The sequence below is a fragment of the Thermobia domestica genome, chromosome 12 (genome assembly GCF_964235325.1).
Source record: "Thermobia domestica chromosome 12, izTheDome1.hap1.1, whole genome shotgun sequence".
Classification (NCBI taxonomy): domain Eukaryota; kingdom Metazoa; phylum Arthropoda; class Insecta; order Zygentoma; family Lepismatidae; genus Thermobia; species Thermobia domestica.
In genome coordinates this window covers 139943335-139959845 of record NC_137465.1, presented here as the reverse complement: position 1 = coordinate 139959845, position 16511 = coordinate 139943335, and the positions used below count along the sequence as shown (strand labels likewise).

The 16511-nt window shown below is 36.2% G+C and overlaps 1 protein-coding gene across 1 annotated transcript in view; it reads left to right on the top strand.

The window, feature by feature from the left end:
- The window catches only part of rb (adaptor related protein complex 3 subunit ruby), a 103120-nt gene that overhangs the window by 69339 nt on the left and 17270 nt on the right, over positions 1 to 16511 (top strand). The window contains exons 13-15 of the mRNA XM_081734160.1: positions 1075 to 1290; positions 8971 to 9128; positions 14112 to 14361. Of these exons, the coding sequence (XP_081590286.1) occupies positions 1075 to 1290; positions 8971 to 9128; positions 14112 to 14361 (624 nt within the window). The remainder of the gene's footprint in view (positions 1 to 1074; positions 1291 to 8970; positions 9129 to 14111; positions 14362 to 16511) is intronic.

Genomic DNA, 16511 nt, shown 5'->3' with positions numbered 1-16511 from the left:
CGGTGTGGACGAATACTGTCCTGTTGAAAGAGTATGTCTTCCTGATAGTGCAGGAACAACAACATATTGGATTGAATGATGTGCTGGATGTGTACTGCACTGGTTTATGCTCCGTGTGTGAACACCAGAAGCATACAGTCATTGTAGACTGTCTTCCCATGCCATGATGCCTATGTTAGTCGTGTGTATATTGTGGAAGGTGCTGATCACTCAGTTGACACCGCGCACACAAACGACCATCACTAGCCCCGAAGCTGAACTACACACTATCAAAAACATGTAGTTTGCAGACTATCAAAAAACATTAATAATTTCTGATAGAACATACATGTTACCTCTAATTCTGTAATTCCGAACTTTGAAATAACTTGTATAGTATTTCATGCACTTTTTATACTTCTTCAATTGTATTCTACTTACGTCGAATTTTAAAATTACTTTTATACCACTTTACGCTTGTTAATTGTGTCTTCGTAAAATTTCTTTTGCTGTTTGTTATGCTATTTTTACATACACGAATTCTGAACCTTAGTTATGACGAATATAATTACATATCTAACGGTTATTCTATCATATTTTTAAAACAATCTATGTGAATATCCTGTAAACATGCTATTAAATACAAATTCCAGCTGTGAATTCCCTTGTCATTAAATGGTTAACTGTCTTGTCTTTATTGCAGGATACCTGGATTCGGTTCGTGGCAGGTGTACGTGTAATTCAGATCTAATTAAGTTTTAGATCCATCTCTTCGCAGCTGAAAAATGATGTTAAACTGCAAACAAATAATTGGTAAGGAGATAAGTGAAACACTTCGTTGATATCATCTGTAAAGAGGTTTCCTGTACGGTTTCAAAACTTTTACAGACGCAATCAAGGAAGGAAATGTTTCATTTATCTCCTTAATAATTAAATTTAAAATCCGTCTTAAAGTAAATATAGAGAAAATAAGTTCAATTGTGTTTGTATTTTATTATTATTATTATTATTATTATTATTATTATTATTATTATTATTATTATTATTATTATTATTATTATTATTATTGTCTAAAGTGTTATATTTTTATTACAGACAGAGACCATTTTCAGCTAGGTTCGTTATCCCATTATATAAATGCCCGCGCCAATGGTTATCATGATCTTCCCCCATTTCCTGAAGTTGCCCCGGATCCTTCAGTGAGAAACGTAGAACCAACGATGCCTTGGCAGGAAACTAAGTTGAAAAAGAAAGAGAAGACGAAGAAACATTCATTCTACTCGGAATCCGAAAGTAGCTCACCATGTGACGGTAAGTTAAATAGATTGTTATGTTTAAACTGAAAAGATTTGTCCCAATGTTAAAGCAAGAAACATTATTAGTTTAGGTTTTGTGATTTCGTAGTAAACAAATAGTTACTGCTAAGTTTGTTTTTGGACGTTATAGTAATTATGTTCTGTGCCAAACACTCAGTTTTCTGCTGTGCACGGAAATGTGGAGGATGATATGAATTGGTTCTTTCATTTTCTCAAGATGTCTTTAACATCCACATAATGTTTCTAGAGAAAACCAAGAGAAAAACTCGGAACCAAACCTGTTATTTCCCATGAAAAGAGATAGAGAGTTTTGGTAGCTTATGCACATTTGATGTGAACAGTAATGACTCATACTATTTTTTGCCAAGAATTCCATGTGAAATATGTGAGCTTTCTCGTGGTTAAGCGGTTAGCGTACGCGCCTTTGGCGCGGAAGCCCCGGGTTCAATTCCCGGTGGGAGCTCGTAGTTCGGATCCCACGTTAAGCTGTAGGTCCACGTCTCATTTGGCCTGTGCTGAAAGATACGCTAAGAATTCAAAATCTGTCTGAAATATGATTTCTATAGTATATCTTGATGATTATTTTTATTAAATACAGAAAGCAACAATTTGATGATTTTGCAAGTTTCATTTTTACGAGTCCAATAAACAATTACACGTAAACAGAAAAAAGATCAAGGTCCATATTTCGTATAGTTTCTCAAGAATGAACAATTACGTCAAATTTATTATTGCTAATATGAACTTCTTGATTGAACATAAACTTTTAGGACAGTTAGAAAATCCCTTTATTTTTAGACACAAACTTCATTTTATTACTGAAACTTACCTATGAGGAATCATATAGGTATTTACCACTCAAGTTCTTTTATTATTTGTGTTTATATTTTAAGAATCTTAGAGAACAAAACTACCTAGAAGAATTTATCTTTTATTATAGTAAAGTCTGTAAAGCAAATTCCAACGAGAAAAACATTGCTCCAAGAACTGCATATTGTGCATAAGATAGTTTCATCGTTAATTCAATTTCTCGGATTGAACTATATGCTTAACCATTCATTTTGCAGTCGAAAATGCAGTCGAGAGATATACAGTCCCATTCTCATTGCTAAGTGTTCCAGAGAGTTATAACTAACTTTATGGCTTAAGAAAGCCGAAAGTTGATTCGATACAGAAACGAAATTTCTATTTTGGATATTATCGCTTGCCAAGTCAAATAAGCATAAATTATTATTACCCATCTCCCTTTCTATTATCCTCTACCTTTTTCTTCGTCTACCTGCGGGCCTCTTTCCAATTAGTACTCTAAACTTCCCATTTTCTTACACATCACCATCCGAGAGAGATACGTGCTTTCTTGCACTAGTGTCGTTCCTTATCAAGTAAACTACTGGGTCATTCAATTCAATGATTGACCTCTGTTGCTATTTTTAATTTCCCTGGTTGCATATTTTAAAGGGAAATGAAAAATATCCAGGATAGGGCGTCCCCTTAATTCAGACCTCTGTGAACATGGAAAGAATAAAACAAATTTCTTCCTGTTCATACCTTTTTACTAGTTTTACTACAAGACACCTTCACCATCTTTACAGTCTTCTTGAAAATTCCAAAATATTAATAGAGCTCCGTCTTGGCTATATGGATAGCATACATACTCTCTGCGCGGGAAACCCATTTTGGATTCCCAGTGAGAGCTCATATGGTTTGGATTCCACGTTAAGCTGTAGGCCCATGTTTCATATGGGTTCGGTGCTGAAAGAGGCTAAACTCCAATCCAACTAACCAATGTCCAAAATACAAATAACCTATTTTTTGTTAACACAATCAAAGTCTCTCTTAAAGTTCACACAGGCTTTGTAAACTACATCATCTTGTCATGTTCGCAACCATTTTTGTTCAGTCCGAAACTCCTATAAATACATCGTTGTCTGTTTATGTAAGTCCTGTGAATAAAATGAACTTCTAATTTTCGGGCTCCACTAGATTTCTTTAACCTTATTTACTTTACACTTCGTTTGCAATTATTGTCAGGTTTTCTTTACATAAGCGGACAACGATGTCATTATAGGAGTTCCAACCATAAAAGATTGCAAACATAACTCTGGAACGAGTCGAAATATTAAACGAAAAGAAGAGGATCACGGGTACAAAGATAAGCTTTGCCATTTTATTAATTTAAGATGGATCCAATAGCAACTATAAATAAATAGATGATATTATAGATAATATTCCATTCCTTATAAATTTCCTGTTCCATCTTAGTTTGTGGATCTTGTTGATTAATGTGGTTCTTGACTGATACTCCTTTCCAAACCCTTCTGTGTCTTTATACAAATAAATACTTTGTGTTTTGATCTTTGTTGTTTTCTTTTATTACCACAATCGTATTTTACACTTATCTAACATCATTTTGTATGTTTTTATGTGTACAAGTTTGAATTCTGAAGCCATTGTAATCTAATCGTTTCCGTTGCCCGTTTATATTTTGACAACCCGTATAGAAACGATTTTCGTTTACTGCTTCCACGTTCTGCTTACTTACCTCAAGTCTGTCACATCTTTGCAACCACGAAATTGCGATTTTAATTTCAATCTTCCCCTCTAAACGATCGGATATCGAAGATCTTGGAACGTTCGGTGATCTATCAGAACATGATAGATTTGTTTTTGTGTGTGTAACCGTCTGGGAAAATCCGCACATATATTTTTGAGAATGCATTGATTCATGAGTAATTATTAGAATTTTGGATGCTGAAGAACCGATGTAACTTCTTGCACCAATGCAATATAAATTTTTCGAAAGTTTTATGGTTGTTACTGGCCTTTACTATAGTGTGGAATTACAAGGTTCTTAAGGTAAAAAGAATGTCGAAATCAATGCTGTCCATTATCAAGAACATGTCTTAACCCCAGGTTACACGGGCGAAATACTACTATTGTTAGCGACGACACTAATCGTGTAGAACTGCACTAGGACAGAGCGTCAAGTCACTCGTTTAAAACATGTCTATCCTCCCACCAGTGCATGGCAGCTACAACGGTGCCCTTGGTATTTCGTTGGAGGGTATTTCCGTTAAGATCCAGATGCTGGTCCTATGAATTACTGTGCTTCTTAGACGACACTTGCAACCAAGAGTGGAACAATATATTCCCTGGTACAGCTACATCGAAGTATGTTGTAGGAGAAACTTCGATGTTGTGGACCACATGAGCATTATCAATGGTTTCGGGACGGAATATATTAAGTAAGCAACTTCAGTTTGCTATACTGGACACAGATAAACCTTTAAAAGCACACGTTATTAGCCTAAACATTTGTTCCTATCGTCTTGTTGAGTATTCATAATCATTTTTATGCTTATTTTGAAGAGAGTTCGAAAATACGTTCCACTTTTTTGTAATCCAAACTTCAGATAGATTCCTTCCGTAGGTTCTTGTACATTTATAATAGCTGCCTACAAGTTTGTTCTCACGAAGTGCCAGTTAGATGCTGTTTTTAATGAAGAAACCCATTCTAAGCTATGAGCATCAGTTCCCCGTATCGTTAAATTTTCTGTTTCTTCATTTAAAATCTGAAATTCTCCAGTGTTGCACAGTCATCTTAGGTTCCATGCTCGTAATGTAATTTCTTTCTTAATTTTGTTCTTTAGGTCTATAGTGGTCCTGCCTCAACGATCGAACTGAGAGACTTACTTTAGCTCAAGAATATTTTATCACTAGAGAACTCACAGAAACAGCATATTATTTCTTGACAGTTTTCTTTTTACGGAAATAGATGGGATTGTTAATCTTACCGAAAGGCCGAAGACAAAACGGTAAGCAAGAAACAACGTGCAGCACGTTCCACAACAACAAAATTAGTCTGTTGTTGAAGTCCTGACATTAGCAAATCTAATCATGCTTTTCATCTTGAAGAAAATTGCAACATAATCGTATTGTGCCGTCAACTTGAAGTTCGTCAAGAACTTAATTAATATGTAACGAATAATCTGATCAAATTTGAGAAGTAAACCGATGTCCTTGATAATCGTTTCAGATGTAGGATAATGATGAAACTAACTTTTCTACTTAAAACAGCCGTAATGTGTGTAGTTCCTGCAGTACGCAGAGGATTCTTCCATGTTGTTATCTATGAAGCACAGAGTTGTGTACGGAAACAGTTACAAGGTACGAGCTCTTCTCTAACTATTGAGAAGTCACCTTAATGAGACAAAGTTTCGTTTATATTACATTTAAGTTAAATGTTAGATATTGTATTCGTAATAAAAGTGGCAAGGTTTCTCTTCTTACGAGCACCATTGCTTTTTCTAATCGAATAAATACTGCAAAGCAATTGAAACAAGTAATGTGATTTCGTTCATTACTCAAGTATATATAGGATATGTTGATGGTTCAGAACAATGGTGAGGCATCCTTCTTCACCGGGTGTAAGCGACAAGGCAAGACTTCGTATACCGTCCTCATTTCTACTTCAAGCGTATTAAAACTAATTCAGGAACGGTTAGCAGATGCGTTGATTTTTTTTTTATTATTTGCTTTCCTGAAAATGCAAATAATAAACGAGTTCAAAACAATGAACGTTAAATCAAAAACAATATTGTATTTAACAAAAATGTTGTAAACATTATTTTACTGATGAAAATTATTTTAACGTTGTAAATGGTACCAACAGAATTAGCCCACCTTACTGATCTAGTGGCTAGCCTACACGTCTCTTTTAGAGGTGATGCATTACTTTGGTTTGGGTCCCACCTTAAAAAATAAAGGAGCGCTAACTTCAACGAAAGAAAGAAATCATCAACAGTATTCAAAATAATGTTTCTTTTGACATGAAGAAACCGTTTTACTGCGTGCAACTGAATTCCACGTGTTCCCGCGTATCATAGTCAGCGCTCTCACCTTTGGTATGAGCGGTCCCTAGTTCGATTCCCAGTGAGGAAACGGTCCAAACACGTGTAAAAGCTGTTTCAAGCCAGCCATCCTGCATGAGATTTTTCTGGGTTTCTTCAATCACACTAGGCAAGCTGGGACGGTACCTCACATAATGGTCTCAGATCGCTTCCTTCCTTCCCCATTGCATTCTTCCTCTCCAATGGGGCAGTGTGATCACCGAGGGATCATTTCTCATACTTATCAGAATAATATGGCCATAGACGTCGAAAGTCAATAAATATAGTTCCTAATCCTAGTCCATCTTGGTTTCTTAGCAACTTAATTAATCACTTTACCATAGACGTTTGGTTTGATGTTTCATAACGGATAGAAGTTCCTTTTCAATTAAAATCAGAGAAAGCGTAGGCAAATGTAGACCGTAGATGTCCCTTAGGTACGTTTTGATTACTTTTTAAACAGATAATGATTTTCTTAATGCATTAAGAGATGGGGAAGGATTGTAACTATTAACTTGGCAGCGATAGTCATTTGCGGTGGGATGTCGCAAAATTTCAGCTAATATTTAAGTATCTCTGACACTCCTGTATGAAATCTTCCTGAATAAGCAGTACAAGTTCACCTCGCAGGCGAGGAAAGTAATAAAATTTTCCAAATAAGTAGTATTTTAAACAGGTAAAATTATGTAGAGGGAATGAGGACGAAGAGTGAGTGAACATTTTTGCTTAAGTAGACCACGGAAGTAATTTTTACTAAAATCAGAAAACCTTCCCTTTATTTTTATCAAATATGTGTCAGTGATTTAATAGTAAAGTCTTTTGTAAAAAAATATTCTTATTTGCATACACATTTTAAATCCATATTTTTCTACTGGAGCGGAAAGTTAATGACATTGTCTATTCATGGAATTCTCAGTATGTAACCAAGTATTATCAAAATCATTTCATCGTTGCCTCTTGCCATTTTATGCGCATAGAAATGAACAAAACACCGATGGACTGTTATATTGAACTTTGACTCTAGCTTGTAACTGTAAGTCTGTTCCACTTACTTGTTCTCACATTGTCAAGCTGTGAAACTTGTGAAAACATGTTGCATAATGCATTTGCCATGATGTCCTAGTCACTACTGAAATCAGTAAATAGAAACAAAAATAATTAATAAATAAATGAAAATAATAATAATAAAAACTTTCATAAATATCACTCATCTTACCAGATATTGCAATACTGTGGAAATTTGGCATTTGAAAGTTATATGCGTGATTTCGGTGGTCAGTTGATTTATTTAAGCGTGCTGTTCAGCGCCGATGTTATATAAGACGTGGACCTACAGCATAACGTGAGATTCGCACCACATGAGCTCCCACCGGTAATCAAACCTGGGCCTCCCCCCGTGATTTGGTTTATTATGATGGCTAAAATATTGTTTCCTAAATTTCTGCTAATAATCTTTACGAAATACAATTAATTTGATCGTTCTAAATGTCACTAGATAATCCAGAAAACATGTAGAATATTCGAAATGCTAGTTACGTCTTTATTACAATCGTGCTGAAAGCTTTACTATTACTAGTCTGCTTCTAAACTGGCTACGTTGATTAACCTACAGTTATCTAAATAGAACTAACTACGCCTACCTATTCTACATAAAACAGACTGTATGCTCTACCTACTAGATAAATGAAAGAAGCCTTACGTCAAATGCGGTTGGATGACTTCAACATGACTTCTCGCTTCACATTTCGATGTCGAATCCATCTTGTAGAACATTTGTAAAAGAAAAGTATAATAATACAGAGAATAGTGTATTCTAAATTAATATATATATATTTTTTTTATTTCCTAGGTAAATCTTGTTAGCTATCATTAGTTGTGTTTGTAGTGTCAAAATCTTTCTTCTGCATCATATATATAGTTACTAAGTTGAAGTAATCGTTAAATGAGTAACTCGTGAGATGTATGTGCAGTATAGTTACTTACGGATTAATCATTCCTTCATAATTTATAATTTAATTTTCTTGTCTAATAAGTCATTGTCTTATCTTAATTTGGAAAGCCGTAAATGATACTTTGGGGCAACAAACCTCTGCCAACACCAGTTATGGGCCAAAGAATTTTTCGAGGACGCCCAAGTCGCCCGCGCGGAGCCAGTTTCAAAATCAGATCTAACTTGCGCGAAGTACGGTTTTCATTTGATCGGACGTCATATCCCGAAGGACTACTGTGGCAGATCGCACGTCCATTCCATTTACGGCGGAGAGCTTCAGGATGGCACTGACGACGATGGAGATAGCATAATTTCCAATGATAACTTGAAAGCTCGAACAAATTCAACAGATTTACGATCATACTTAAATTTGGCAGACAAAAATTACACAGAAATCGTCTACTTCCTTAAAGATACAGAAAATACGTTAAAATTTGTTGTGCGATGTAATGACACCAAGGGTATAACATTATTACGAAAACACGAATTAGGAAAGAAAAAAACTAGAAAGAAAAGGACATTAATGTAGAACAAACTTAATCTCCGTTAATTAATGCTATAGGACGATTATTGAGATCCATTTTTAAAAACTAATTTTTGGCAGATATACGGTTATTAATGATTTAATAAGATGCTACACTATTCTTAAGGAGTTATCTTAAGTTCTTCGTTCTTCGTATCAGTTACAACCATATCCCAAAAGTTAAGGTTTATTTCTTAAAAGTGGATTAGTCTCAGCTGTGTTAATCGAGATAGCGTTCATTTTCTGTCATAAGTTTTTTGTTTATTTTTGCAGAGACAGAGGAAGAAGACAGTAGTGAAGAGGAGGAAGAAGAAGTGAGTGGGGAGGGTAGTGGTGAAGAGACAAGTGAAGGGGAATCAGGATCGGAAGAGAAAGACTCAAGCAGTGAAGAAGAAAGCGAAGATACGGAAGAAGAAAAAGGAGCGAGAAAGGTATTCTTGATATTATTTGTATTTGGAAATTAAAAAGGAAAAAGGAAATACTAAGATAATTAGTTTGAATATTAAGGAAAAGCACATTGTCAATGAAGATACTAATAACATTGTGTTTTTTTTAAATTTGATACCTAAGGGTCTTCAGATCTGTTGGGAGGGCTTGGACAGACATAAACACAGGATTTTCTTCGATTTCATCAAAGCTTCACAATATACTGGCTTTGAAAGTAAACCTTTAGAAATAATAACACTATGAATTTCACTGCATAAAAGTGATATGAATTAAATTCGTAATGTTTCAGCCAAACATAACTTCAGATTTTAAGTGAAATGGTTGAACATCCCATGAACATATTTTACCCATTAAAAGAGATTTTAAGAAAGTAAACGATAAAAATAATTCAGGAAACCTCATACATAGTTTTAGGTAATATCTAGAGCCCGGATTTCCATGCACAAACCAACCCCGAGATATGCATGCAAATACAGTGAAGCCTCTCTAAAGCGGACAGCCGTGGGGAATCAAAAATTGTCCGCTATAGAGAGGTGTCCGCCTTCAAGAGGTTTCAGTATTTTGTTATGTAAATTAGTGAGCAAGGTAATATACAATTAGAAAAAAATATTTTTGCATGAATCATGTATTTACGAATATTACATGCATTATCCTTTGTCATCCAATACTCTATGTTCGAGGCACAACATGGAAATAACATGTTATAGTTCTCTGTACCTTATACTTATCAGTACTTCCTTCGTTTTCAGTATGGCACTTTAATTTGTGGGGTAATTACAGTCCTGAAGTGTTCTTTTTGAGACAATATACATACCTGAGGGCAAAAAGTACTAAACTTGTCTTCTGGTTGGTTAGAGACTCCAACGGGACAGTAGCATAATGTTCCATCCCTAACGGCGGGCAACTGTCAATCACTTTTGTGTCTAAAACAGCTTGGGTGGGAGTGGGATACAAGCAAAGGACATAAGAGTGTTGTTAAACAGAGACGCTTCCTCTGGGTTGCTGAGCAGACAGTTGAGGGGGCAAAATGTCACAATGCTTCCTTGGTGACACATGTATGAATTACTAAAAATGTATTTTTACTACAGTTTTCAAATTATTTCTAGAGAAAGTGTCCGTAATACGGAGGTAAATAATACCTATAAAAGACAGAAAAGACTGTCCGTGTCCGTACTAGAGAGTGTCCGCTTTAGAGAGGTTTGCCAATATGTTTTTTCCTATTCCAGTGTTTGGGGATTACAAAATATGTCCGTTAAGGGAGGTGTCCGTTAGTAGGGGTTTCACTGTATGTACGAAAAATATATATATATAAAAATGCACTGATGCATTTAAAAAAAATAACATATGCACTGAAATATACACGAAGAAAATAAAATTTTAATTTCTCACAAAAATATCTTGCCTTAATGACCTCTATGGCAATGAACTATGAACGTCTTCCTTAGGTTTTCTTCTGTAAATGCTCTGTATTTATCAGTGAGAAACGTTTTGTAGATCGAACAACTCCTTTCTACATCAGCAGAAGTCATTGGTACATACAAAAAACATCAAATGGCTTCGTGTGTTAGGTCTTCTTCCAATTCCTTGTTTTCAAGATTATGTACATTTGCAAAGTCACAGATTGTTTTGTATCCGGTAATTTTGCCTAATATTTGGCAAAGTTTATCTGACGCTAGTTTCGCAACACCGTAAGTTTCACTGGACAAAGTCTGCGATAATGTGCTAAACAAGGAGAGTGAATGCTGCAAAGCATTGTTACGGGATTCCAACCTTCTGATAATTTCAGATATTCTTGAGAAGTGGTTGTATTGCCACTTGCCATTTTTTGGTGACACATAAATAGCGGCTGCATCATCGGGAATTACTGAGTCTATAACTGTCTTCACTTGATTTAAGTTATCTGAATTATACGACATAGCTTCTAGCCACGAGCCCCATCAGGATAAAACTGGTTGCGGAGATAGCGGAACATTTTTCGCAACGTCGCGAAAGATACGTACGCGCGATGGAGCTTTCACAAATACTTTTTTTACATTTGATATAAGTTCGTCTACTTCGGATATTGGCATCTGATTGTTTCTGCTGCGCGATGAAGACCGTAAGCAAGACAAATCAGGTGGGTTAATTTAGGATACAACAATTTATTCTATCATTCTATACATTTTATTCTACATCTGCGTTTACAAAGTGATTCAGTTCACTTTAAATATAACTTACTTTCTTGTGATATACAGTTCGCGCGGAAAGTATTGACGCCTAAAGCTTAGCTTCAATATTTTTCGCGTTTTTACACACCATCCTCGTATTTCTTGAATGACACCGAGGAAAGTATTGTCGCTCGCTGGCAGGAAAGACCTACCTGTAGTGTTTCTTTCTGTGTAGTAACAACTTTCAACTTGCTCTGGTGGGTCGATGGGATTACTTTACGTGTACACGTGCTCTTGGTATTTCGTGTAATTTTGTTGTTGCAATGTGTGTGTTGTGATCTCATTTCTTTGTGGCAAGATGCCTTACTACACGTTGAAGCCTAATGAGACTGATGCGGTGATTGCCCTGTTTAATGCTGTAAAAAAATCCAAAGTTATCTCTAGTTATCTCTAGGTAAACGAGTTTGAAGCTGAGAACAGTATAACGTTCGGTGAAACGCTTTAAGAACTAAGGAGAAGTCAAAATGCCCCGCCCAAGACCAAAGTTTTATAAACCTAGGAAACTGTCTCAAAGAACGCTAAAGATCATGAAAAGGCAGCTGAAGAAGCAATCTTCTTTAACAGCTAGTGAATTAAATGAAAACAATCCTGCATTACTTGGGAATATGTCCCTTCAGACAATGCAGTAGAAATTTCATGACGACTTAGGGTAACGGAAGTTACAGAGCTCGCCGAAAACCCCTTCTTGCAGAGAATCATCGTAAGAAAAGACTGGCTTTCTGTAATAAATATGGTACCTGGACTGTTAATGACTGGGAAAAAAAAAAAAAAAAAAGTGTTGTGGATTGATGAAGCCACGTTTTTTGTTAGTGACACGTTGCCAACGAAGGTACTGTCCTCATAGTGCTGATCACACCTTTCTTCAGTGCATTTGTCCATGTGTAAAAACCATGCCAGTATCATGGTCTGTTGTTCCTTTAGTTATGGTGGTGTAGTAGAGTTAGTTATCCACCCTAGAAACCAGAGTATGAATCAATTTGTCTGTTTTGAGCTATTAAACGATGCATTGGAATCGTCCTTTGCAAAAAGTGAAGCGTCATTTTTATGTAAGATGAAGCTTCTTGCCATACAATCAAAAGTGTGGTATCTTGACTTAAAGATGCTTGTGACACGTTTTTTTGAAGATTTCCGAGAGCAAAATCCAGATTTAAACCCTATAGAAAAGCTATGGTATATCATAAAGAGACGTTTACAGGGTATGGACATCTCTACAGTGTCTCTGCTCGAAGCTGCCATCAGGGAGGTTTGGTACAATTTACCACTTGTTACCCGCCAAAATGTCGCCTTGAGTCTTCCAGAATGACTGAAAGCATGCAAGAGGAAAGAAAGTTAACAAAATACTGACTAAATTTTATTTTGTGTTGTGTTCAGCGTCTTTTTATTTCTGGTTCTAGCGTTCACTTGTATCGCGTCAATACTTTCCGCGCGAACTGTACTCTGAAATATGCTGGGACGCAGGAATAGAATTCGGAAATATGCAGTATCCTGCAAAATTTACGAAATATACATGCACACTGAAATTCATTTAAAATATGTACTTATATGCACTATCATATGCGTCTCAAACAAATCCTTACAAGTCCGTCGGAAAGAAAAAGATACTTTCCATACTTTTCTGCATGTTACTATAAACATGCATTTTGCATATAAATTCGGGCTGTAGTAATATATATCCTACATAGCACGATCTAGAATCTTTGCTCACTCCGGAGATAAACTTATTGGTAATAAATCGTCATAACTTCATAAAGGGATTGGAAATAAATCTTCATATATATTGTCGAAATTCTTAACTGTTCCAGAGAACATATTAATTTTATTTTATTTTCACCTCTTCTGCAGATAGATTTCAAGTCGCATAAATGCATTCAAAACGCGTGGATGTCTTGGTCAGTTAACTGTTCAGGTGAGAGGAAGCGATTTCTTTATAAGAGGACTTTCAGAATATGAGTTTAGTACTTGTTTGATGATTGTGATAGTTTTTTTTTTTTTTTTTTAATAACTTTTTCCTATGGAACCCTCATTTCGTATAACTTCTTATTCATACTGTCGTCGTAATTTGCATGAGGCTGTGACCTCATCTCTGTAGTGTTCTATTTCAGTGTTTATTTATCCTTCGAATTTCTAAAACACTGTTTCTTTCTGAAAATGTTGAGCATGAAGACGTTAAATTTAGTATGACGGACTTCTCGATACATAATTTGATTGGTGTGTTGGATCGGAGTTCAAAGTCCCTTGCAGGACAAAGGCTATGAGACATGAACCTACAGCTTAACGTGGAATCCGAACCAAATGATCTTCCACTAGAAATCGAACCCGGATCTCTCGCGTCGAAGGCACGTACGCTAACCATATAGAAACGAGGGAGCTCTTGATACACGTAATATGTACATCTCATTTATTTGAACAAATTCAATGTGAGAGACAGATCTTTCTACATTCTTTTTAACCATCGGATTGTGAGGCGACTTTTGGTATGCGGATTTGCGATACTCAGATGGTTTTAAAATTACATCAAACAAGTTGTCGTACCAGAAGTCGAAAAGTTGTGTGTATTCGAAATATTCTACTGTGCAAAGAACGGTCATTTCAAGTAGATATCATATTTCTGTGTTAGCCTGATCGGTATTCATTGTTCACATTTTAATTGATTACTGAAGGTAAAAGGAAAAGAGAGAAACAAAAATGGACATCTAATAGAATAGTGTAAGAAGTACACAATATGTGCAATTAAGTGGTTCGTATTTTCCTTTTTTGCAGCCTCAGCCAGCACAGAAGGCTGAGAAGAAGAAGAAAGAAACTAAATCGGAATCTGAAGACGAAGAATCGTCTGAAACGGAGGGTGAAGATTCAGACGAAGAATCGGATTCTTCTTCAGAAGAGGAAGAGGAGGAAGAAGAAGCAGGAGCAGCAGCAGCAGCGGTAGTAACGACTAAAAAGAAACCACAAAAACCTCCTCCAGCGAGTAAACCCAAGAGTAACTTGGATTTGTTATTGGATTTAGATGATGGTAAGTCGTAGGCAGATGGTTTACACAACATATGTTTCTAAACATTATGATGTTAGAATTTAATAAGCTAATTTCCTGGCTCAACATCCCTTGGGAGGTTAGCTTGTGGCATTCATGCCGTTGGGATGATGTATGTCAATACATCGACTCCTCTCACCGTTAAGCTGGCTTTGTAGATTAGATCAGTACTTTTTCTTTCAAGAAGCTTCCCAATTTTCCTCACTACGCTGGCTGCCAATACTTACCATCTGGCTAGTGCGAACGGTCACCCATCTTTCCTCTGACCAGACCCGACACTGTATGACTTACCTGATCTCACCAGAAGTGGTATTACGGTACGGCTAGGATGTTGACTGTTATAATTTAATGTGTTGCTTAAAGAGTCCTGAAAATTGTAGGGATGTACAAAAAGTTTCGACGAACCAGTGTTGACTTCATTGTGCTTCCAAAATTGAAGTTGTTTAATTCGTTACGTTACGTCGTTGTCTCCAACGAAGAGATGGTGGAGAAATATGTATAAAAATAGAATGGATATATATATATAACAGCTGTTTCTTTCTGAAATGAATAAGCTTTGTGAAAGTTTGATCTCATGTTCATTTTCACTCATTTTAAGGAATCAAAGAAGTTAAGACGTTTTCTTTGTAAACAGTGCATCAAAAATCTGTGCATTTGTATATATTTCTCCAACTTTTCTTAGTTGGAGTTAGGCACGCGATGTGCTGATTAAGCATTTTTAGTGTTTTAATCAGTGGTTCGACGAAACTGTATCTTTCTACAATTTTCAGGACACTTAAAGGTAGATTGTAGCTATATAATATGCGTTCTATAATATGCATAAAGAAAGTCTATGTTCAACTCTGAGTGACCAAAGTGATGATCACGTTTATTTTAGATCAGCATGGGGTATTATTACTTGCTTTCCAGACAAAGAGTACCACAACTACCAGGGTATAATATGCCTTACTGCTGCGTGTGGTGCAGATTCTGTGAAATCCCGGAGCGTGGCATGCTGACAAAAGGTGTCCGTCTCCTGGAAAACAATGCACCCGTTCATGCCTGAATCTTGGCCAGACAGATGCGCAAATCTGGGTATGAGATCCATCAGAGTTCGCGTTTTCTCTTGACCACACACCATCTTCATTCCACCTCTTCCCAACCATGCTGTCATTTCCTTGAGGCAAGTACTTCTGCTGTGTTGCCACACTGTTTCTGAAGTGCAGTAATGGATTTTTGGACCAATGCACCTTACTACACGTTCGGACCTATAACTCAGCAACGGTGCAGAGTTACGAGCTGTACGTTACCAGATGATCTACATAGGTATCCAGGATTACACACGTGAAATTTCATGGCTCTAACGATATGTAAAAGTGGGTCAGGGTTAAATTTTCTCGCGCACCTCTCGTTAGGCGCAAATTTCAAAGAAATCACATATGTGCGAATTACTCAGAAACTATTGATTTGCGACCCCTGGTTCATGTAAGTGAAAATGTTATAAAGTACTTGTAGAATATATCTTTGCAAGGAATCCATCGAATAACCAGTCACCCTGGATATATATATATAAATATGTGTACGATACTTGAAATTAGATATGATACGTGAAGGAACAGATTTTATATCATACCAATTCCTCTGTAGATGCGAATTCAATTATATGTATATATATAGAGAAAAAATGGCCGAGAATCGAATCTGGGTCTCCGAGTTTTCGTGATGATACCTTAACCTTTACGTTACTCAGTCCCCTTCCTGATCTACAGTACATTTCATCATTCTTAGGAGCGCAGCCACTAAAACACGTGGACTATACCTCAAGTACTGTTGTTCAATTCTTAGCCCAGTGGTGTATTTTTTCACTTTGTGTATTATTGTATTCGCATCTGTAGAGAAACAGTGTTGATTTAAAATTGATATATTCGTTCATTTATAATCTATAAAATATTTCAGCAGTCATAGATGTTCTGAAATGTAGACATTGGTTGTCCAGGCATAACGGAAGTTGTAGTACAGTCCATGTCTGAGTGGTTAAGTACTCCTTCAAGAGTGATAGAATAATTGACTGTTCGGGGAGCGGACAGAGTTGTTTAGAAGTTAATACATCTGTGCCGTAAGCCGGAGATTCTGATTCGATTCGCGGTTCACTT